Source organism: Eleutherodactylus coqui, chromosome 6, assembly GCF_035609145.1.
Source record: "Eleutherodactylus coqui strain aEleCoq1 chromosome 6, aEleCoq1.hap1, whole genome shotgun sequence".
Classification (NCBI taxonomy): Eukaryota; Metazoa; Chordata; class Amphibia; order Anura; family Eleutherodactylidae; genus Eleutherodactylus; species Eleutherodactylus coqui.
The window spans coordinates 220518699-220543253 of NC_089842.1; the positions used below are offsets into that span (position 1 = coordinate 220518699).

At 45.3% G+C, this 24555-nt stretch overlaps 1 protein-coding gene across 1 annotated transcript; it reads left to right on the forward strand.

Annotated features, from left to right (window-relative positions):
* The first annotated feature begins 12767 nt into the window (after nt 1-12767).
* On the forward strand, nt 12768-21910 carry SLC27A3 (solute carrier family 27 member 3). The gene is made up of 10 exons (XM_066608847.1): nt 12768-13279; nt 18748-18957; nt 19035-19193; nt 19277-19401; nt 19472-19666; nt 19913-20003; nt 20073-20271; nt 20344-20441; nt 20512-20642; nt 21020-21910. Exons 1-10 carry the CDS (start codon nt 12799-12801, stop codon nt 21194-21196), a joined length of 1866 nt encoding a protein of 621 aa, XP_066464944.1. The 5' UTR covers nt 12768-12798; the 3' UTR covers nt 21197-21910.
* The last annotated feature ends 2645 nt before the right edge of the window (nt 21911-24555 follow it).

Genomic DNA, 24555 nt, shown 5'->3' on the forward strand with positions numbered 1-24555 from the left:
ACAGTATTCCATGTGGGGCCTGAAAACTGCCTTATATAGTGGGAGGATAATGTTCTCGTCCTTCGCCCCTATACCTCTTTTAATGCACCCCAAAACTTGCTCCAGTTAAGTCTACAGTCCACTAGTACCCCCAGATCTTTTTCCATCTCACTTTTCCCCAGCAGTACCCTATTTAGTGTATATTGGTGACAACCGTTTCTCCTGCCCATGTGCATAAACTTACATTTATCAACATTGAACTTCATTTGCCATTTTTCTATCCAAGCCGCCAACTTATCTGGGTCTGTTTTCTAGTGCACATTGTCCTCCATTGTACTAATTATCTGTATATAATCATAATATTATAGAGTTGTTCCACACTGCTCCAAAGATCTCTGACTGCAGGACATTCCCAACATATATGCAGCATTGTTCCAGGATTACCCTTGCATTTCCAACATCAAGGGGAGATCTGGGGGTCTATTTGATGTAGCCTCGACGGTGTCCCATACCAGCGAGATAAAATCTTAAAGTTCTGCTCCTGCAATCTACCAAATTTAGTACTTATGTGACACAATAGGAAGGCTCTTTGTCAGTCAGACCCAGAGCGGTTCCCTCCCATCTCTAGCTCCCACTGTTTCGTGTAAGTAGCGAAAGTCTCACCCGCCTCGCTGGCTAGCAACATCCTATATATTGTTGAGATCCCATGTTCAATGGGGGACAATGACATACATATGATGAGGGGTTATACTGTTGTTCTCCTTGAGGTATTCTAGGATGGTGTCTCACAGAAACTCCTCAAATATTTTTCCAGTTATTGAAATGAGACTTACCGGCCTGTAGTTACCAGGCTCTCTTTTGGACCCCTTTTTGTATATTGGAATCACATTGGCAATGCGCCAATCCAGTGGTACACCTCCGGTCTTGATAGTGTCCATAAATATAAGAAATAGTGGTCTAGCTATCTCATTACTTAGTTCCCTTAGAACCCTTGGGTGTATTTCATCTGGGCCCGTCAATTTATCGATTTTGATCCTCTTTAACCGTCTCTGTACTTCCTCCTGTGTTGGTATGCAATATTTAGTGGGGGGTTTGTTTTATTCCCCTGCATCACTTGAAAAAAAACTATTTAATAGATTTGCCTTCCCCCCTTCGTCTTTTACGATTTCTCCTCCATTATTTGTTAAAGGGCTTGTTCTCTCAGGGCAAATCCTTTTGCTGTTAATATAATTGAAGAATAGTATAGGGTTATTTTTGCTATCTTTGGTGATCAGTCTTTCTGCCTCCTTCTTAGCTACTTAGTAGTAATAGATGTATAGTATATGAGGTGTAGTAGTAATAGATGTATAGTATATGTTATGGGAATAAATCATATCCCAGAAGTTTTCATTGGTTTACTGCAGATTGGTTATAATGAGAAGCTTCATGCATGAATAAATGTATTTGAACTGACGGATGTTATCTGTCAGCCCCCAATACTCTTCTGTTTTATTTAAAGTAAGTACAATACAAATATAATTGAGCATGACACACCAATTACATGCATGCCCCTCCCAACATTAGTATGTAATGATGCTAATGATTAACATATGTTTACGCCCCAGGTGTATCTCGCTATGTGAACACATAATTCCTATATACCCAAGTAGCATAGACTTTATTAATATTCCAATCTGAACCAAACAATGCAGTACTTGAAATTAGAAGTTCCACATATGAGGTGTAGCAGCAATAGATGCATAGTATATGAGGTGTAGCAGTGGTAGATGTATAGTATATGAGGTGTAGTACTAGTAGATGTATAGTATATAAGATGTAGTAGTGGTACAAGTATGGTATATCAGGTGTAGTAGTAGTAGATGTATGGTATATGAGGTGTAGTAGTAGTAGATGTATGGTATATGAGGTGTAGTACTAGTAGATGTATAGTATATAAGATGTAGTAGTGGTACAAGTATGGTATATCAGGTGTAGTAGTAGTAGATGTATGGTATATCAGGTGTAGTAGTAGTAGATGTATGGTATATGAGGTGTAGTAGTGGTACATGTGTAGTATAGAAGGTGTAGTTGTAGATGTATAGTATATGAGGTGTAGAGGTAGTAGATCTATAGTATATGATTTGTAGTAAAAGATGTATAGTATATGAGGTGCAGTAGTAGTAGATGTATGCTATATGAGGTGCAGTAGTGGTAAATGTATGGTACATGAGCTGCGGTAGTGATAGATGTATAGTATATGACCTGTAGTAGTGGGAAATGTATGGTATATAGGGTGTAATAGTGGTAGATGTATTGTATATGACCTGTAGTAGTGGGAAATGTATGGTATATGAGCTGTAGTAGTAGTGGTACTCACAGAGACAGTATAAGGGTGCCCACCCACTGGTGTTTGCGATTTTCGCGCGTTTTTCGCCGCGTTTTCGCGGCTTTTTCATTCATTTCCATTGACTTTCATGGGTGCATTAGGAGAAAAATAAGGACACATATGCAACTGACAGTTCCTATGTTAAAAAACGCAACGCAACGCAAAACGCCAGTGGACAGGAGTACATTCAATTCTAATTGCTCTGCAGGAAAAACGCAAAACGCAAAGAAAAAAAAATCGCCAGTGGGTGGGCGCCCTAATTCTTTCAGCCTCCTATAACTTATCACCAAAAAAGAATATTTAAAGTTAGTTTTTTAAATATTATTTTTCGGTAATTAGAAGTAGTAGTAGAGAGGTGTAGTACTGGTAGATGTATAGTTTATGAGGTGTAGTAGTGGTACAAGTATGGTATATCAGGAGTAGTAGTGGTAGATGTATAGTATATGAGGTGTATTAGTGGTAGATGTATAGTATATGAGGTATAGTAGTGGTAGATGCATTACCGTATATACCGGCGTATAAGACGACTTTTGAACCCCGAAAAATCTGCTCTGCAGTCGGGGGTCGTCTTATGCGCCGGTAATACAAAAAAAAAAAAAGTGTAAAAAAAAAAAATTTATTACTCACCTCCCACGGCGTTCTGTCGCGCTCCGGCAGGACGTCGCTCGCTCCGGCAGGCTGTCGCTCGCTCCTCGTCCCCGGCGCAGCATAGCTTTCTGAATGCGGGGCTTGAAATCCCCGCTTCCAGAAAGCTAATACACACGCCGGCAGCCATGACAGCATTGAATGGCTGTGATTGGCTAAAGCACACATGGCTTCAGCCAATCACACTATTCAATGACATCATTGAATGGCTGTGATTGGCTGAAGGCGCACGTGTTAGCAATCACACCCATTCAATGATGTCATTGAATAGTGTGATTGGCTGAAGCCACGTGTGCTTTAGCCAATCACAGCCATTCAATGATGTCATGGCTGCCGGCGTGTGTATTAGCTTTCTGGAAGCGGGGATTTCAAGCCCCGCATTCAGAAAGCTATGCTGCGCCGGGGACGAGGAGCGAGCGACAGCCTGCCGGAGCGAGCGACATCCTGCCGGAGCGCGACAGAACGCCGTGGGAGGTGAGTAATGAATTTATTTTTTTTTCTCCACTGTATACCGGCGTATAAGGTGACAGTTGGGGGGTCGTCTTATACGCCCCGTCGCCTTATACGCCGGTATATACGGTACATACGGTATGAGCTGTAGTATTAGTAGATGTATGGTATATTAGGTGTAGTAGTAGTAATAGATGTATAATGTTTGAGGTGTAGCAGTAATAGGCATATAGTATATGAGGCGTAGTAGTGGTAAAGCTATAGTACATGAGGTGTAGTAGTGGTATATGTATAGTATATGAGGTGTAGTACTAGTAGATGTTGTGAGGGATTAGCGTTTAGGATCGGTAGCAACCTGGGCATAAGCAGTCAGAGACAGTGACACATAGGATAAAGTCTTTAGTCCAGGCTTTGCCTGGGTTTATTTCCAAGCAAACAAAAGCAAAATACAGGCCTTTACATCAGGCAAACATAACGTAAATCCTGCTTGTCTGAGCACTTACCATACATGGAGCGTCCCTGTCTACACCCTGGTAACCAAAATGGCTCCTGCACATAGCCAGCCAGGACTCTCAGACCTGCAAAGGTCTCAGCTCTCCCCCTAGGCCCTGTAGGCCCAGGCTTTATAAGGCCTGGTACCAGCCCCACCTGGTACGTGGGAGTGACCATCCCACCCTTCGCTTTGGTCACTCCAGGAAAAGCCGGCCCGGATTATGTCGCTTGGAGCCACTTACTCACTACAACGTGTTAGTGGCTTAATGCTACTAACACTATACTGCCGGCTTCCTCCACCGAGCCCAGGCTGTTCGGTGGCACGTATCTGCCCAAGCGCTCCCCAAAGCCTCATAATAGAGCATCCTAGGCGACACATACCTGCCCTCCAGCACCTTGACGGTCACCGTCTCACAATGTGTAGTATATAAGTTGTAGTAGTAGTGGTAGATGTATAGTATATGAGGTGTAATAGTGGTAGATGTATGGTATGTGAGGTGTAGTAGTGGTAGATGTATAGTATATGAGGTGTAATAGTGGTAGATGTATGGTATGTGAGGTGGAGTAGTGGTAGACATATAGCATATAAGGTGTTGTAATGGTAGATGTATAGTATATGAGGTGTAGTGGTGGTAGATGTGTAGTAATATGTAAAGTAGATGAGGTGTAGTAGTGGTAGATGTGTAGTATATGAGGTGTAGTAGTAAATGTATAGTATATGAGGTACAGTAGTAGCAGATGTATAGTATATGAGGTGTAGTATTAGGTGTATAGTATATGAGGCGTAGTAGTAGTAAATGTATAATATATGAGATGTTGTGGTAATATATGCTATGATTAGTGTAGTAGTAGTAGTAGTAGTAGATGTGTAGTGTATGAGGTGTAGTACTGGTAGATATATGGTATATGAGATGTAGAAGTAGTGTTACTCACAGAGACAATCTAATTCTTTCAACCTCATAACTAATCACCGAAAAAGAATACTTAAAAAAATAACTTTAAAGTTAGTTTTTTAAATATCCTTTTTCGGTAACTAATAATAGTAGTGGTACTGTGTTTCCCCGAAAATAGGGCAGAAGTCCCGAATATAAGGCGCACCCCCCCCCCCCCCCCCCGATAGTAAGGCATAGTAAAGTGTGCAGGCAAGTCAAGAGGCCTGTCCCCTGCTGCCATCCCCGTTGTCTCCTACCTCCACATGTATAGGTAGATCTGCAGACAGTCTGCTGTTATCCTGTCCCTGCTGTGCTGTACGAGTGTGCTGTTGTGAGCTCCCCTTGCTGGCTGGAAAAGTCCCAACTGTACGTTCTGTTCCTGCTGTACATGTCTGCTGTGATGAGCTCCCCCTGGTGGCCGGAAGCTGCAATACCATCCCTGCTTACAAGTGGTACAGGAACTTCTGTCTGCAGACAGGTACGTTACTTTACAGCCCCTATTTTTTTATGGCTCTGTGTGTGAGTCAGGCACCCTGTGTGATTCTTAAGGCTGGGTTCTCACAGAGCGTATTTCCAGCGGAAATCTCGCAGTTTGGCCACAGTGATAAACAGCGAGATTTCCGCCGACAAAGCGCTGCTTCAAAACCCAGGGCACTCAGCCGCTTGTTTTGAAGCGACCTGGCTGCACGCTTTTCCATTTCTGTGGCCGGTGAATCCGCACCACAACACCGGCTTCTCCCAGCTTTGCCGTGACAGATTCGCTGTCCCATGTGGACGAGATTTCTGAGAAATTTCGTCCACAAAGCTGGCCAATTGAGGGATTAGCGGCCACAGACGGATTTGCCGCGGCGAAATAAGACACCCCTGAAAATAAGACATAGCGCATATTTGGGAGCAACGATTATTATAAGACACGTCTTATTTTCCCGGAAACAGGGTAGATGTATAGTATATGAGTTGTAGTAGTGGTAGATGTATAGCATATGAGGTGTGGTTGTAGATGTATAGTATATGAGGTGTAGTAGTTGTATAGTATATAAGGTGTAGTAGTAGATGTATCGTATATGAGGTGTAGTAGTAGATGTATAGTATATTCGGTGTAGTAGATGTATAGTATATGATGTGTAGTAGTTGTATAGTATATGAGGTGTAGTAGATGTATAGTATATGAGGTGTAATAGATGTATAGCATATGAGGTGTAGTAGTAGATGTGTAGTATATGAGTTGCAGTAGATGTATAGTATATCAGGTGTAGTAGTTGTATAGTATATGAGGTGTAGTAAATGTGTAGTATATGAGATATAGTAGTAGATGCATGGTATATGAGGTGTAGTAGTAGATGTATAGTATATGAGGTGCAGTAGATGTATAGTATATTAGGTGTAGTAGATGTATAGTATATGAGGTATAGTAGATGTGTAGTATATCAGGTGTAGTAGTTGTATAGTATATGAGGTGTAGTAGATGTATGAAATATTAGGTGTAATAGATGTATAGTGTATGAGGTGTAGTACATGTACGAAATATTAGGTATAATGTATAGTGTATGAGGTGTAGTAGATGTATAGTATATGAGGTGTAGTAGATGTATCGTATATGAGGTGTAGTAGTAGATGTATAATACATGAGGTGTAGTAGATGTGTAGTATATGAGGTGTAGTAGATGTGTAGTATATGAGGTGTAGTAGTAGATGTATAGTATATGAGTTGTAGTAGATGAATAGTATATGAGGTGTAGTAGATGTATAAAATATTAGGTGTAATAGATGTATAGTATATTAGCTGTAATAGATGTATAGTATATGAGGTGTAGTAGTAGATGTATCGTATATGAGGTGTTGTAGTAGATGTATTGTATATGAGGTGTAGTAGTAGATGTATTGTATATGAGTTGTAGGAGATGTATAGTACATGAGGTGTAGTAGATGTATAGTACATGAGGTGTAGTAGATGTATAGTACATGAGGTGTAGTAGATGTATAGTATATGAGGTGTTGTAGTAGATGTATAGTATATTAGGTGTAGTAGTAGATGTATAGTATATGAGTTAAAGTGGATGTATAGTATATGAGGTGTAGTAGATGTATAGTATATGAGGTATAGTAGTAGATGTATGGTATATGAGGTGTAGTAGAAGATGTGTAGTATATTAGGTGTCGTAGATGTAGATGTATAGTATATTAGGTGTAGTAGATGTATAGTATATGAGTTGTAGTTGTATAGTATATAAGGTGTAGTAGATGTATAAAATATTAGGCGTAATAGATGTATAGCATATGAGGTGTAGTAGTAGATGTATCATATATGAGGTGTAGTAGTAGATGTATAGTATATGAGTTGTAGTAGATCTATAGTATATGAGGTGTAGTAGTTGTATAGTATATGAGGTGTAGTAGATGTATAGTATATGAGATATAGTAGTAGATGTATGGTATATGAGGTGTAGTAGTAGACGTATAGTATATTAGGTGTAGTAGATGTATAGTATATGAGGTGTAGTAGATGTATAGTATATAAGGTGCAGTAGATGTATAGTATATGAGGTGTTGTAGTAGATGTATAGTATAATAGGTGTAGTAGATGTATAGTATATGAGTTGTAGTTGTAGATGTATCGTATATGAGGTGTAGTAGTAGATGTATAGTATATGAGGTATAGTAGATGTATAGTATATGAGGTGTAGTAGATGTATAGTATATGAGGTGCAGTAGATGTATAGTATATGAGGTGTTGTAGTAGATGTATAGTATAATAGGTGTAGTAGATGTATAGTATATGAGTTGTAGTTGTATCGTATATGAGGTGTAGTAGTAGATGTATAGTATATGAGGTGTAGTAGATGTATAGTATATGAGGTGTAGTAGATGTATAGTATATGAGGCGTAGTAGATGTATCGTATATGAGGTGTAATAGATGTATAGTATATGAGGTGTAGTAGTAGATGTATCGTATATGAGGTGTAGTAGTAGATGTATCGTATATGAGGTGTAGTAGTAGATGTATAGTTTATGAGGTGTAGTAGATGTATTGTATATGAGGTGTAGTAGTAGATGTATAGTATATGAGGTGTAGTAGATGTATAGTATATGAGGTGTAGTAGATGTATCATATATGAGGTGTAGTAGATGTATCGTATATGAGGTGTAGTAGATGTATCGTATATGAGGCGTAGTAGTAGATGTATCGTATATGAGGCGTAGTAGTAGATGTATAGTATATGAGTTGTAGTAGATGTATAGTACATGAGGAGTAGTAGGTGTATAGTATATGAGGTGTAGTAGTAGATGTATAGAATATGAGTTGTAGTAGATGTATAGTATATGAGGTGTAGTACATGTATTGTATATGAGGTATAGTAGTAGATGTATGGTATATGAGGTGTAGTAGTAGATGTAAAGTATATTAGGTGTAGTAGATGTATAGTATATGAGTTGTAGTTGTAGATGAATAGTATATGAGGTGTAGTAGTTGGGTAGTATATGTATAAAATATTAGGTGTAATAGATGTATAGTAGTAGATGTATGATATATGAGGTGTAGTAGTAGATGTATAGTATATTAGGTGTAGTAGATGTATAGTATATGAGGTGTAGCAGTAGATGTATAATATATTAGGTGTAGTAGGTGTATAGTATATGAGGTGTAGTAGATGTATAAAATATTAGGTGTAATACATGTATAGTATATGAGATGTAGTAGTAGATATATAGTATATGAGTTGTAGTAGATGTATAGTATACGAGGTGTAGTAGTAGATGTATAGTATATGAGTTGTAGTAGATGTATAGTATATGAGTTATAGTAGTAGATGTATGGTATATGAGGAGGAGGAGGAGTAGATGTAGAGTATATGAGCCGTAGTAGTGGTAGATGTATGGTATATGTGGTGTAGTAGTAGATGTATAGTATATTAGGTGTAGATGTATAGTATATGAGGTGTAGTAGTTGTGTAGTATATGAGGTGTAGTATATGTATAAAATATAAGGTGTAATAGATGTATAGTATATGAGGTGTAGTAGATGTATAGTATATTAGGTGTAGTAGTAGATGTATAGTATATGAGGTGTAGTAGATGTATAGTATATGAGGTGCAGTAGTTGTGTAGTATATGAGGTGTAGTATATGTATAAAATATTAGGTGTAATAGATGTATAGTATATGAGGTGTAGTAGATGTATAGTATATTAGGTGTAGTAGTAGATGTATAGTATATTAGGTGTAGTAGTAGATGTATAGTAGATGTATAGTATATGAAGTGTAGTAGTAGATGTATAGTATATGAGGTGTAGTAGATGTATTGTATATGCAGTGTAATAGGTGTTTAGTATATGAGGTATAGTAGTAGATGTATGGTATATGAGGTGTAGTAGTAGATGTATAGTATATTAGGTGTAGTAGATGTATAGTACATGAGTTGTAGTAGTAGATGTAGTATATGAGGTGTAGTAGATGTACAGTATATGAGGTGTAGTAGTAGATGTATAGTATATGAGTTGTAGTAGATGTATAGTATATGACATATAGTAGTAGATGTATGGTATATGAGGTGTAGTAGTAGATGTATAGTGTATTAGGTGTAGTAGTTATGTAGTATATGAGGTGTAGTAGACGTATAAAATATTAGGTGTCATAGATGTATTGTATATTAGGTGTAGTAGATGTGTAGTATATGAGGTGTAGTAGTAGATGTATAGTATATGAGGTGTAGTAGATGTATCGTATATGAAGTGTAATAGATGTATAGTATATGAAGTGTAGTAGATGTATAGTATATTAGGTGTAGTAGATGTATAGTATATGAGATGTAGTAGATGTATAGTATATGAGGTGTAGTAGATGTATAAAATATTTGGTGTAATAGATATATAGTATATGAGGTGTAGTAGATGTATAGTATATGATGTGTAGTAGATGTATAGTATATGAGGTGTAGTAGATGTATAGTATATGAGGTGTTGTAGTAGATGTATAGTATATGAGGTGTAGTAGATGTATAGTATATGAGGTGTAGTAGATGTATAGTATATGAGGTGTAGTAGATGTGTAGTATATGAGGTGTTGTAGTAGATGTATAGTATATGAGGTGTAGTAGATGTATAGTATATGAGGTGTAGTGGATGTATAGTATATGAGGTGTAGTAGATGTATAGTATATGAGGTGCAGTAGATGTATAGTATATGAGGTGTAGTAGATGTATCGTATATGAGGTGTAATAGATGTATAGTATATGAGGTGTAGTAGATGTATAGTATATGAGGTGTAGTAGATGTATAGTATATGAGGTGCAGTAGATGTATAGTATATGAGGTGTAGTAGTAGATGTATAGTATATGAGGTGCAGTAGATGTATAGTATATGAGGTGTAGTAGTAGATGTATAGTATATGAGGTGTAGTAGATGTATAGTATATGAGGTGTAGTAGATGTGTAGTATATGAGGTGTTGTAGTAGATGTATAGTATATGAGGTGTAGTAGATGTATAGTATATGAGATGCAGTAGATGTATAGTATATGAGGTGCAGTAGATATATAGTATATGAGGTGTAGTAGATGTATAGTATATGAGGTGTAGTAGATGTATAGTATATGAGGTGCAGTAGATGTATAGTATATGAGGTGCAGTAGATATATAGTATATGAGGTGTAGTAGATATATAGTATATGAGGTGTAGTAGATGTATAGTATATGAGGTGTAGTAGATGTATAGTATATGAGGTGTAGTAGATGTATAGTATATGAGGTGTAGTAGATGTATAGTATATGAGGTGTAGTAGTAGATGTATAGTATATGAGGTGTAGTAGATGTATAGTATATGAGGTGTAGTAGATGTATAGTATATGAGGTGTAGTAGATGTATAGTATATTAGGTGTAGTAGATGTATAGTATATGAGGTGTAGTAGATGTATAGTATATGAGGTGTAGTAGATGTATAGTATATGAGGTGTAGTAGATGTATAGTATATTAGGTGTAGTAGATGTATAGTATATGAGGTGTAGTAGATGTATAAAATATTTGGTGTAATAGATATATAGTATATGAGGTGTAGTAGATGTATAGTATATGAGGTGTAGTAGATGTATAGTATATGAGGTGTAGTAGATGTATAGTATATGAGGTGTAGTAGATGTATAGTATATGAGGTGTAGTAGATGTATAGTATATGAGGTGTAGTAGATGTGTAGTATATGAGGTGTTGTAGTAGATGTATAGTATATGAGGTGTAGTAGATGTATAGTATATGAGATGCAGTAGATGTATAGTATATGAGGTGCAGTAGATATATAGTATATGAGGTGTAGTAGATGTATAGTATATGAGGTGTAGTAGATGTATAGTATATGAGGTACAGTAGATGTATAGTATATGAGGTGCAGTAGATATATAGTATATGAGGTGTAGTAGATATATAGTATATGAGGTGTAGTAGATGTATAGTATATGAGGTGTAGTAGATGTATAGTATATGAGGTGTAGTAGATGTATAGTTTATGAGGTGTAGTAGATGTATAGTATATGAGGTGCAGTAGATGTATAGTATATGAGGTGTAGTAGATGTATAGTATATGAGGTGTAGTAGATGTATAGTATATGAGGTGTAGTAGATGTATAGTATATGAGGTGTAGTAGTAGATGTATAGCATATGAGGTGTAGTAGATGTATAGTATATGAGGTGCAGTAGATGTATAGTATATGAGGTGTAGTAGATGTATAGTATATGAGGTGTAGTAGATGTATAGTATATGAGGTGCAGTAGATATATAGTATATGAGGTGCAGTAGATGTATAGTATATGAGGTGCAGTAGATGTATAGTATATGAGGTGCAGTAGATGTATAGTATATGAGGTGCAGTAGATGTATAGTATATGAGGTGCAGTAGATGTATAGTATATGAGGTGCAGTAGATGTATAGTATATGAGGTGCAGTAGATATATAGTATATGAGGTGTAGTAGATGTATAGTATATGAGGTGTAGTAGATGTATAGTATATGAGGTGCAGTAGATGTATAGTATATGAGGTGCAGTAGATATATAGTATATGAGGTGTAGTAGATATATAGTATATGAGGTGTAGTAGATGTATAGTATATGAGGTGTAGTAGATGTATAGTATATGAGGTGTAGTAGATGTATAGTTTATGAGGTGTAGTAGATGTATAGTATATGAGGTGCAGTAGATGTATAGTATATGAGGTGTAGTAGATGTATAGTATATGAGGTGTAGTAGATGTATAGTATATGAGGTGTAGTAGATGTATAGTATATGAGGTGTAGTAGATGTATAGTATATGAGGTGTAGTAGTAGATGTATAGTATATGAGGTGTAGTAGATGTATAGTATATGAGGTGCAGTAGATGTATAGTATATGAGGTGTAGTAGATGTATAGTATATGAGGTGCAGTAGATGTATAGTATATGAGGTGCAGTAGATGTATAGTATATGAGGTGCAGTAGATGTATAGTATATGAGGTGCAGTAGATGTATAGTATATGAGGTGCAGTAGATGTATAGTATATGAGGTGTAGTAGATGTATAGTATATGAGGTGCAGTAGATGTATAGTATATGAGGTGTAGTAGATATATAGTATATGAGGTGTAGTAGATGTATAGTATATGAGGTGCAGTAGATATATAGTATATGAGGTGTAGTAGATGTATAGTATATGAGGTGCAGTAGATGTATAGTATATGAGGTGTAGTAGATGTATCGTATATGAGGTGTAGTAGTAGATGTATAGTATATGAGGTGTAGTAGATGCTATGATAGGTGTAGTAGTAATACATTTTAGGAATAGTAGTACTTGTAGACATGATATAATTGGTGCAGCAAATATTAAATGGGGTGCTGTAATATTACACGAGGGGTGTGGCTTGTGAGGGGCGGTGCTGGAGGTGGCTCCTCCCCCTGGCGGTGTCCGGTGATGGCGCTCCTGTTGCTCTTGCTGTTACTGCTGCCGCTGGGTCTGTGGTTGTGGCCCTGGGGGGCCCGGCGGGTCCGGCTGCTGCTAGAGGACGTCCGCTTCTCGGTGCGGGCGGCGCAGGTGAAGCGCTCGGTGCAGTGCTGGGTCCGGCAGGGGGCGCTCTCTCTCCCGGGTCTCTTCCAGCTGCAGCTGCGGGCCCGGCCGGAGTCCGTCTTCCTGCGGTATCGGGATGAGAGCGTCACCTACCGGCAGCTGGAGGCCGACAGTAACAGAGCCGCACGGGCCCTGAGCTCCGCCGGCCGCCTACCTCCGGGGGCCACCGTGGCGCTTATGCTCGGCAACGAGCCCCGCTTCCTGGCTGCCTGGTTCGCCGTCAGCAAGCTGGGCCTGGTGGCCGCCTTCCTCAACACCAACGTGCGGAGAGGGGCGCTGAGGCACTGCCTGGGGGCCAGCGGGGCCCGGGGGCTCATCACCTGCCCAGGTACGGCTGTGGGACCCTGACCAGGGATATAATGACCCCTGACCTATGAGGACCCCAGTAATAGAACGTCCCCTGACCTATGAGGACCCCCGTAATAGAACGTCCCCTGACCTATGAGGACCCCAGTAGTAGAACGTCCCCTGACCTATGGGGACCCCAGTAATAGAACGTCCCCTGACCTATGGGGACCCCAGTAATAGAACGTCCCCTGACCTATGGGGACCCCAGTAATAGAACGTCCCCTGACCTATGGGGACCCCAGTAATAGAACGTCCCCTGACCTATGGGGACCCCAGTAATAGAACGTCCCCTGACCTATGGGGACCCCAGTAATAGAACGTCCCCTGACCTATGGGGACCCCAGTAATAGAACGTCCCCTGACCTATGGGGACCCCAGTAATAGAACGTCCCCTGACCTATGGGGACCCCAGTAATAGAACGTCCCCTGACCTATGGGGACCCCAGTAATAGAACGTCCCCTGACCTATGGGGACGCCAGTAGTAGAACGTCCCCTGACCTATGAGGACCCCAGTAGTAGAACGTCCCCTGACCTATGAGGACCCCAGTAGTAGAACGTCCCCTGACCTATGAGGACCCCAGTAGTAGAACGTCCGCTGACCTATGAGGGCCCCAGTAATAGAACGTCCCCTGACCCATGAGGACCCCAGTAATAGAACGTCCGCTGACCTATGAGGACCCCAGTAGTAGAACGTCCCCTGACCTATGAGGACCCCAGTAGTAGAACGTGCCCTGACCCATGAGGACCCCAGTAGTAGAACGTGCCCTGACCCATGAGGACCCCAGTAGTAGAACGTGCCCTGACCCATGAGGACCCCAGTAGTAGAACGTCCCCTGACCCATGAGAACCCCAGTAGTAGAACGTCCCCTGACCCATGAGGACCCCAGTAGTAGAACGTCCCCTGACCCATGAGGACCCCAGTAGTAGAACGTCCCCTGACCCATGAGGACCCCAGTAGTAGAACGTCCCCTGACCCATGAGGACCCCAGTAGTAGAACGTCCCCTGACCCATGAGGACCCCAGTAGTAGAACGTCCCCTGACCCATGAGGACCCCAGTAGTAGAACGTCCCCTGACCCATGAGGACCCCAGTAGTAGAACGTCCCCTGACCCATGAGGACCCCAGTAGTAGAACGTCCCCTGACCCATGAGGACCCCAGTAGTAGAACGTCCCCTGACCCATGAGGACCCCAGTAGTAGAACGTCCCCTGACCCATGAGGACCCCAGTAGTAGAACGTCCCCTGACCCATGAGGACCCCAGTAGTAGAACGTCCCCTGACCCATGAGGACCCCAGTAGTAGAACGTCCCCTGACCCATGAGGACCCCAGTAGTAGAACGTCCCCTGACCCATGAGCGCCCCAGTAGTAGAACGTCCCCTGACCTATGAGGGCCCCAGTAGTAGAACGTCCCCTGACCTATGAGGGCCCCAGTAGTAGAACGTCCCCTGACCTATGAGGGCCCCAGTAGTAGAACGTCCCCTGACCTATGAGGGCCCCAGTAGTAGAACGTCCCCTGACCTATGAGGGCCCCAGTAGTAGAACGTCCCCTGACCTATGAGGGCCCCAGTAGTAGAACGTCCCCTGACCTATGAGGGCCCCAGTAGTAGAACGTTGCCTGACCTATGAGGGCCCCAGTAGTAGAATGTCGCCTGACCTATGAGGGCCCCAGTAGTAGAACGTCGCCTGACCTATGAGGGCCCCAGTAGTAGAACGTCGCCTGACCTATGAGGGCTCCAGTAGTAGAACGTCGCCTGACCTATGAGGGCCCCAGTAGTAGAACGTCGCCTGACCTATGAGGGCCCCAGTAGTAGAACGTCGCCTGACCTATGAGGGCCCCAGTAGTAGAACGTCGCCTGACCTATGAGGGCCCCAGTAGTAGAACGTCGCCTGACCTATGAGGGCCCCAGTAGTAGAACGTCCCCTGACCTATGAGGGCCCCAGTAGTAGAACGTCCCCTGACCTATGAGGACCCCAGTAGTAGAACGTCCCCTGACGTATGAGGACCCCAGTAGTAGAACGTCCCCTGACCCATGAGGACCCCAGTAGTAGAACGTCCCCTGACCCATGAGCGCCCCAGTAGTAGAACGTCCCCTGACCCATGAGGGCCCCAGTAGTAGAACGTCCCCTGACCTATGAGGGCCCCAGTAGTAGAACGTCCCCTGACCTATGAGGGCCCCAGTAGTAGAACGTCCCCTGACCTATGAGGGCCCCAGTAGTAGAACGTCCCCTGACCTATGAGGGCCCCAGTAGTAGAACGTCCCCTGACCTATGAGGGCCCCAGTAGTAGAACGTCCCCTGACCTATGAGGGCCCCAGTAGTAGAATGTCGCCTGACCTATGAGGGCCCCAGTAGTAGAATGTCGCCTGACCTATGAGGGCCCCAGTAGTAGAATGTCGCCTGACCTATGAGGGCCCCAGTAGTAGAACGTCCCCTGACCTATGAGGGCCCCAGTAGTAGAATGTCGCCTGACCTATGAGGGCCCCAGTAGTAGAATGTCGCCTGACCTATGAGGGCCCCAGTAGTAGAATGTCGCCTGACCTATGAGGGCCCCAGTAGTAGAACGTCGCCTGACCTATGAGGGCTCCAGTAGTAGAACGTCGCCTGACCTATGAGGGCCCCAGTAGTAGAACGTCCCCTGACCTATGAGGACCCCAGTAGTAGAACGTCCCCTGACCTTTGAGGACCCCAGTAATAGAATAAAGGGGGTGCAGGTTGAGGGGCACTTGGGGAACAGTAACCACAATATAATACAACTTCCAGCTGTCAATCAATAGGAAGCCTTATCAGGGAGCGACAAGCAAACTAAACTTTGGTAAAGCAAAATTTGATCAGCTTAGAACTACTATCGGTAACATTAATTGGAACAACATCCTCAAAAATATCAGTATAGACGACAAATGGGAGGAGTTTAAAAGGATCCTAATCACCTCATGTGAGCAGTTCATTCCCTTTAAAAATAAAAGAATCTCAACCAAAAGGAAACCAATGCGGCTCAACAAGACGGTACGAGGGGCAATAAACGAAAAGAAAGCGTTCAAACTACTAAAGCAACAAGGCAGCGAAGAAGCGCTAAAATCGTACAGGGAAAAAAAACTAAATATGCAAAGATACCATCAAAACTGCTAAGGAGGAGGCGGAAAGACTGATCGCCAAAGAGAGCAAAAACAACCCAAAACTATTCTTCAACTATATTAACAGCAAAAGGATCTGCACCGAGAGCACTGGCCCTTTAACAAATAATGCAGGAGAAATCATTGAAGATGATGGAGGGAAGGCAAATCTATTAAATAGTTTTTTTTCTAGTGTATTCACAAATGAAAAGGAAATGCCACACGAGATACAGGGAAAACAATAATCAGGGAGAGCGCCTGGCACATAGAAGGGGTTAGGATTGAGAAATACAAATGAACTCGCCCGGTGCCAGGCGTGCTACCTCAGCAACACGCCTGCACCCAAAAATCCAAGTGTGCTTATAGTGGGTTCTTTTAGGAATTCTTCCAAAATCCAATCCCTTGGACAGCAGCAGTGTGGGATAACCCATACCCCACGGGGAAATAACAGCAAGATAAAGAAGAAAAAAACCCTTCAAGGAATTCCCCCCCCCCCCCTCCCAAATGGGCTAAGTAGCTTCTGCCTCTTGGGGGGGGGGGGTTGCCTTCGTGTGAATCAACAAGGGGGGTGGAAATGGGCTGAACTAGATGGACATTGTCTCCCTTCAGCCTTACATACTATGTTATAATGACCCGTGATGTGAGGATCCCAATATTATAATGACCTGTGATTTGATGACTCCTGTAAATAATGACCCCTGACCTCTGATATCGCTGTCTTAGCGCCATACTGGTGTGACGCCACTTCTGGTTGAGGTTGTCTGTCTCGCCATTTACGAGGATAAGTTATTATATACATTTGGATGGACCCCCGTTCTGGTCTGACCTCTCCGACCGGTATAGCTGGCTTGTATTTTGTCAGTTGTCAGGCAGAAATGTGATGTTTGTTCCAGAATCGGGCCTGTTCTCCCGTACGAGGCGGCCGGTCGTGGATGCGGAGTGACGGAAAATGTTCTCGTGAACACGAACACCTCCGAAGTCATCCGATAACTCTGAGCTCAGAGCATGCTGAGAGGGGACCGCTGAATGGGATACACTGATATTAATGGTCGGCGCCTGGTATACGCCTCGTACAGCCAGCCAGCGCTCTCCTCATGTCACACAGGAGGAAGAGCGGCCCGTGACGCTTTATGCAGCCATGTTCTAAGTCCACCGGAAATAAGTGCTATACATCAGGGAGGGGCGCGCCCACGCGTGTCGGAGGGGAGGGGCGCATCCATGCGTGTGTCAGAGGGGAGGGGTGCGACCACGCGTGCATCGGAGGGGAGGGGCGCGCCCACGCGTGCGTCGGAGGGGAGGGGCGCGCCCACGCGTGCGTCGGAGGGGAGGGGCGCGCCCACGCGTGCGTCGGAGGGGAGGGGCGCGCCCACGCGTGCGTCGGAGGGGAGGGGCGCGCCCACGCGTGCGTCGGAGGGGAGGGGCGCGCCCACGCGTGCGTCGGAGGGGAGGGGCGCGCCTACGCGTGCGTCGGAGGGGAGGGGCGCGCCTACGCGTGCGTCGGAGGGGAGGGGCGCGCCCACGCGTGCGTCGGAGGGGAGGGACGCGCCTACATGTTTTTTATTTTGTTCTCCCTTATTCTGTGTATGGGAGTGAGATTAATCGATTCTTAACGAGTCTGAGAAGTGCAGCCGGTCCACAAAACGTAAATGTAGGACGAAAAAATGTGGTTATAGGCGCAATCCCATCTATCTCAAGGAGGCAGGAGGCGTGTTTGAGCTCCACTCCTCTGCAAAGGGAACCCACCCCTGCTGGCTGTGCGTCCCTAGCTACAATACTGAGGAAGGGGTGCAGCGGCCGCGAAACGTGTCCATATGCTGGATTAATTTTCAATAAAAATAGAGGAGCCAAACCCAAACACGCCTCGCGCCTCCTTGACATAAATGGGATTGCGCCTATAACCACATTTTTTTTTCTTTCTACATTTGTCTCTATTCTCTACGGCTGCTTTCGGTTGGCTGATGTCCCGTGACCTCCTTGATGGCGTCCGGCCGACGCGCCTTTTGTCTTCTCTGTTTATTTTAACCGCTGACCATTCCAAGTAGCATCTCTTCTTCCAGCGAATTCGCCCTCATCCCGTGCCCGAAGTCCATCAGTCTCAGTCTGGTGATCTAGTGGGACTCCTCCGGGGGATTACGGTCCCGAACAGCTTTGTTGGTGACCCTCGCAGACGTTCTCCCTAATATCATAGCTCCGGAGTGTCCCTGCAATATAATGACTCCTAATTGGTTATATAGTGAACCCTATAACGACCCTTGACCTCTATAATCTAGTAGTCTAATGACCTCCTGACCTGTAGTAACCTCTGCTCATACCCTACTTTGCCTTGTTGTCACTCAGAGCTCTTTGATGCCGTCCTGGAGATTCTTCCGGAGCTTCGGGACCTGGATATCACTGTGTGGGTGATGGGGCCGGGACAGTTCCCCCCCGGAGTCATCAACCTGCATGAGCTGATGGAGGATGCCTCAGAGAGCCCCCCGCCGGGCCAGACAGGGACCCCCCAAAACCCCATGGACACGGCTATCTGCATCTTCACCTCTGGGACCACAGGTAACGCTGGCAGCAGGTCACATGACATAATATGGGGGTCGCCTGGGACCTGACAGGGTTTCATGTTTCTTGGGCAGGATTACCCAAGGCGGCTCGGATCAGCCACCTGAAGACGCTAATGTGCTGCGCCTTCTACCAGCTGTGCGGGGCGCGGGCCGAGGATGTTATCTACCTGTCACTGCCGCTCTACCATAAAGCCGGAGCCTTGCTGGGGGTCGGTGGCTGCATTGGGATTGGTGAGCATTGGTCTTGTCCTGCCAGGTGAGCAGCAGGGGGCGTCAGTGAGGCATCTTACTCTGGGGCTTCTCCTTCCTTCCAGGAGCCTCATTAGTCCTCAAGGAGCGATTCTCAGCCTCGCAGTTCTGGACCGACTGCCGGAAGCACAACGTGACGGTGTTCCAGTACATCGGGGAGCTGTGCCGCTACCTCACCAACCTGCCGCAGGTACCGCAGCCCCCCGCCCCCGCTCATAGGGTGGCAGGCTACCACTCACACCATCCGGCTCTCTCTTCAGGGCAAGGACGAAACCAGGCACAAAGTGCGGCTGGCGGCGGGCAGCGGTCTACGCCCCGACGTCTGGAGAGACTTTACCCGCCGCTTTGGAAATATTAGAATCTTCGAGACATACGGGCTGACAGAGTTCAACATCAGCTTCTTCAACTATACCTCAACCCCCGGGGCGGTCGGACGCGGCACCTTCCTGTACAAGGTAGGTACCCCACCTCCCCATACACAGGACCCCTGTGAGCAGTTCAGAGCGATGCTCTGCAGTCTATATGTCTTTGTATCAGGTGGTGGAGAGAACAGAGAGATGTTCTGCAGCTCTCTAGGGAGGTCAGCAGTGTAATAATCTGCAGTATATATCACTATATATATTAGGAGGTAGAGAGGGCAAAGCGATGTTCTGCTCATCTCCCGGTGGATACGTTTGTGCCCCCTCCTTTTGTTTCTGCAGCGTTTCTGCCCCTTTGAGCTCATCCGCTACGACACCCAGCAGGGGGAGCCGGTGAGGGACGGCGTTGGGCGATGTCAGCGGACGTCTGCAGGTTGGTGTAGTCCTCTTCTACCTCTGCTTGCTGTCAGCGTGGTCCTCACAAGGGACTGTTTGTGTGCAGGGGAGGCGGGGTTGCTCATCGCCCCAGTCACGTCCGCTTCTCCCTTCTTGGGGTACGTGGGCAGCCGCGAGCTGTCGGAGAAGAAGATGCTGCGAGACGTCTTCCGGCCTGGTGACTGCTTCTTCAACACCGGAGACCTCATGATGCAGGACGACCTCGGCTTTGTCTACTTCCGGGACAGGATGGGCGATACATTCAGGTAGGGTGCCAGACCGCCCTCCCCTCACCCAGCCGGTGTCCCCCACCCCACTGAATTCCTTTCTGTCTCCAGGTGGAAGGGGGAGAATGTGGCCACCACCGAGGTGTCCGAGATCATGAGCGGTCTGGAATGTTTCCAGGAGGTCAACGTCTACGGGGTGTCGGTGCCAGGTAACGTGCCCCTCCTGCTGCCATTCGCCCAGTACACAGCAATGTGTATAACTCGGCTCTCCTTCTCTAGGGCATGAAGGGCGCACCGGGATGGCGGCCGTCACCCTGCGTCCGGGACACCAGCTGGAGCCGGAGCGGGTTTTCATTCACGTGGTGGAGCTCCTGCCGTCCTACGCCCGGCCGCGATTCCTGAGGGTAATGGTGGGTATCGTGTGGCGCTCACCTCCAGGGGGTGCTGTATCCATGCTCAGTACTGACACAGGGTATCCTGCCTGAACACTGACCTCCCCTAGGGTGGTACTCGCCTTCAGTGCTCCACCTACTGCCATCTATGCCCAGCCTTGGGTACTTACCTCTGGTGCTACTATGTATCAGTTTCCAGGCTGGGCACTTACCTCCCGGTAGTACTGTCTGCCTCCAGGCTATGACATTTACTTTCGGTGGTACTAACCATTTGGTTCTAGGCTTGGGGAACTTACTGCCAGTAGTACTAACCATAGGTTCTGGTCATGGTTGTGCGTACCACCTCCCTTCTGGTGGCGCTGCCCGTGGACTTACCCCGTGTCACTAATCTGCAGGACCAGATGGAGTCCACCGGAACCTTCAAGCAGCAGAAGCAGCGGCTGGTCCAAGATGGCTTCTCCCCGTCCCACATCAAGGAGCCACTGTACCTCCTGGATGAGGCTGCGCGCACCTACCGGCCCCTCACCAAGGACGTCTACTCCCGCATCATGGCCTCTGACCTCAGACTGTAATCTACCTGACTGCAAGACCCGCTCATTCGTCTCATGTGCTCTGCCCTTTAAGACGTCTCCAGACCACAGAATGATGGCTGACGCCAGGCCTGAGTGTAGAGCGCCCCCATTAGGCCTCTGAAGCCTCTGTCCGTTCTCCTCTTGCTCACATTCCATGACTGGCCGGCCATGGGTCTGGGTGTAGTTACTGACCACTTGCTGCAGGAAGGAGGCGCTGGATTCCTGTGATGACTGACAGCCGCTAGGTGGTGCTGTGGTTACTGCCGTCCAACTGACACTTCTGTCAGGGCCTTAAAGGGATCTTCCACTTTTGAGTAGAATATCAATGTGGCTTCTAATTGGAGCGTACCATTTGTGTGGGGGGAGGTTTATGAAACTATTGAAGGAATTCTGCCCTTATTGCCTCTAGCAACCAATTACAAAGCAGTTTTAATTTTATATTCTCTTTAAAAGTGAAAGCTGTGCTCTGATTGGTTGCTAGAGGGCAACAAGGGCAGCTTTCAAAGATATTGCTGAAAGCAGGGACATCTACTGGTGAAGAGAAGCAACTGCACCGCCTTTAATAAGCTCCAGCAGCAATGGCTTCTCCCGCCAGTGTGCGGCGTACCGTATAGTATGTGTTTCCAGGGTAACAGACAACATTTTGTATCTTCTTTTTTTTTACTCATTTTCTACTTTTGTAACATTTTTACTGCAATAAAGAGTTCAAAATAACCGCAGCATTGGGTGCGTTTTGTCCGACTCATCCTGCGCCAAAGGCCGGGCCTGGTGAATGCGTACAGAGGGGATCCTAGGTAGGTGGGGGCAGGGACTGGAAGGTTGGAGGAGAGTTTCGTGTATATGCCCCCTGCTGGTTGTCCTCTGCTCCACAGGGCTGGCATGCGCTACTCTCCGATTGGAGTGCCTGATACTAGAATGGGGGCGGAGACCCGAGGGATATTAGGGGCGCAGATACCAAGGGGATTAAAGGGTGGGCCCAGAGACCTGAGAGATTTAAGGGGGCAGGATGAGACATTAGGGATTATGAGGAGTGGTGGAGATTTGAGGGATTATGGTGAGGGGCGGAGACCTGAGGGATTAAAAGGGGAGGAGCATAGAGATATGGGGGATACAGCGACCTCAAGGATTATGGGGAGGGGCAAAGATTTGAGAGATTATGGGGGAAAAGTAGAGATTTGAGGGATTATAGGGGGGTAGATGGGTTAAAGGTGTGTGGTATAATTAGAGGGACGGCCCTACCGTCGTGCACATTCTCTCCATATGGTAAGCAACTGATAATATGACAAGGACGTTGGCTATTGCTCCCCGTTATCAGCCGGAGGCAAGAAGTGCGGCAGATGGGGCGATGGCCTCTTAATATATGTGGTGCATCTTTGTGAAAATCTAAAATCTACAAACTGGATCCTGGCGTCCATTATAGTCTGAGTGGCCACACCCCCTACAGTTGAGCCCGCCCACTTTTTAGTTTCAAAAGGATTTTATTAAAGTAGCATAATCCGATACATATGTCATTTATGCAACTGTCTTCTGCACGCAGGGGGCAAAAATAAACGAGAGCAAATAACGAGAACCTGAGAAAATGTGGACAAGATTCCTAATAGAACTATAAGAATCTTATGAACAACGAAGGAACCGGTCAACCTAAACCGGAATCATGAACTAAAACCGCCTTGTGTGCAGCTATAGCGTGTAGCCCCTCATACAGAGCAGTTTGTGAGATCCTGTACAGCGCCTCCCTAAAGGACAGGTGGGGGTGCTTCCATCTAGCCACTCTATGGATTCTGCTTGGCATATAGTTTGTGGACCTGATGCCTAACCCTAGGCGGGCGATTTATGAATGGGCCCTTTAAATAATCTATGCAGTAGACTGGACCCCTCTGGACACGGCCACCAGATATGCATTGGGGATCCCGTCTCCGCACATCCCCTAAAGCATAAGGGTGAAGCAGAGGGAAAGAATTTATTCTAACGGGTACTAAATAGATGCGGTGTCGGATCTTTATAGATGTCCCCATTAAGGTGACCCTCTGACTGCCTTTAGAGACTGCGTCACAGCAGTGGTACCATCTTTCTTCTGATAAGTTTTGTAAAACTGTCTCCAATCTTGGCATAAACAGAAGCTTACCTTGTACCGTAGGGCTATTCAGCAGGTTATTCAGCAGGGACAGAGTTCCTTTCCTCATGGGACCGCGTCTGCAGAGTCTTTCAAACATTGTCAGATCGGGAATTACTTGAGGCAATCTCAACGAGTGCAGGAAATCAAAACCTTGATTGACCCGATAATTCTCTTCAGGGCTCTTTTACACGAGCGTAGCGATTTTAAGTCGGCCGTGTCACGGCCACAGCGCAACTGAAAAATGTGTAAATGGGCGCACAAATCTGCTATTTGTGCACCTGTTCAGATGGCTCGGGTCCGGCCTCCGGCGCATATATGCCACGCATGGAATGCCATCAGGCGGGGAGAGACAGTTCAGCTCTGCTAAACGGCCTCCCTTTTTCTGCCCACTCGCCGGCTCTCAGCAAGGCAAGGGGGTGGGAGCTAGTGTGCTAAGCTCCCGCCTCCTCTCGGCTGCCAACAATGGGAGGGGGTGGGAGCTTAGCAACTAGCTCCCTCCCCGCCCCATCACATTGTAAACAGCCGGCAAGGGGGGGAGAGAAGGAGGGAAAGGGGTGGGAGTGTAGCGGTCACGCTGCTAAACTCCCTCCCACCTCCCTTCTCCAGCTGCTGTCAAAGGCACCCATAGGAGTCTATGGGAGCCGCCGCCATATTGCAGTCAGATGATAGTTCCTGAACAATCCTTCCTGGCCAGCGTTAAAGCGGCCGGTCGAAAAGCGATATCTTGGCTGGCCGGGCGCTTTCGTAATCCAATGCATAGCTAAACCAAAAAGTCTGAAAACTTTTGTACTGAATATGGATAAAAGAGAATGGGAAAGGGTGGGGAAGAAATAGGGAAGAGGGGGGGGGGGTTGAAGGGAGTTGGAAAAGGGGATAGGGATATAAGGAATGGATCAAGTCTATACGCCTCTAGTTTGATGTTGAAGTAAACGTCGGGATTAAAGTAAAATATTAGAATTGACTTCTAGTCTAGACTTCTCATCATCTGTGTAACCGTCCTGTGGTCAAGAGTATTCTGTTTGGAAATGATTTGTCCAGGGCTTCCATGTCTCCTCGAATTGAACCCCTCTGGCCTGTCTATATGCAAACAGTTTTTCATACAGCTAGTGCTCGGAGAGACATCCGGTGATGTTGGAACGTTGTTTGTTCCCCAATTTCTAGCAATCAGAAGCTTAGTGGCAAGGAGACTATGTATGATAAGCCGTACTGCCTATAAGTGGGCTTTAATCCTCAGGGACGTAAA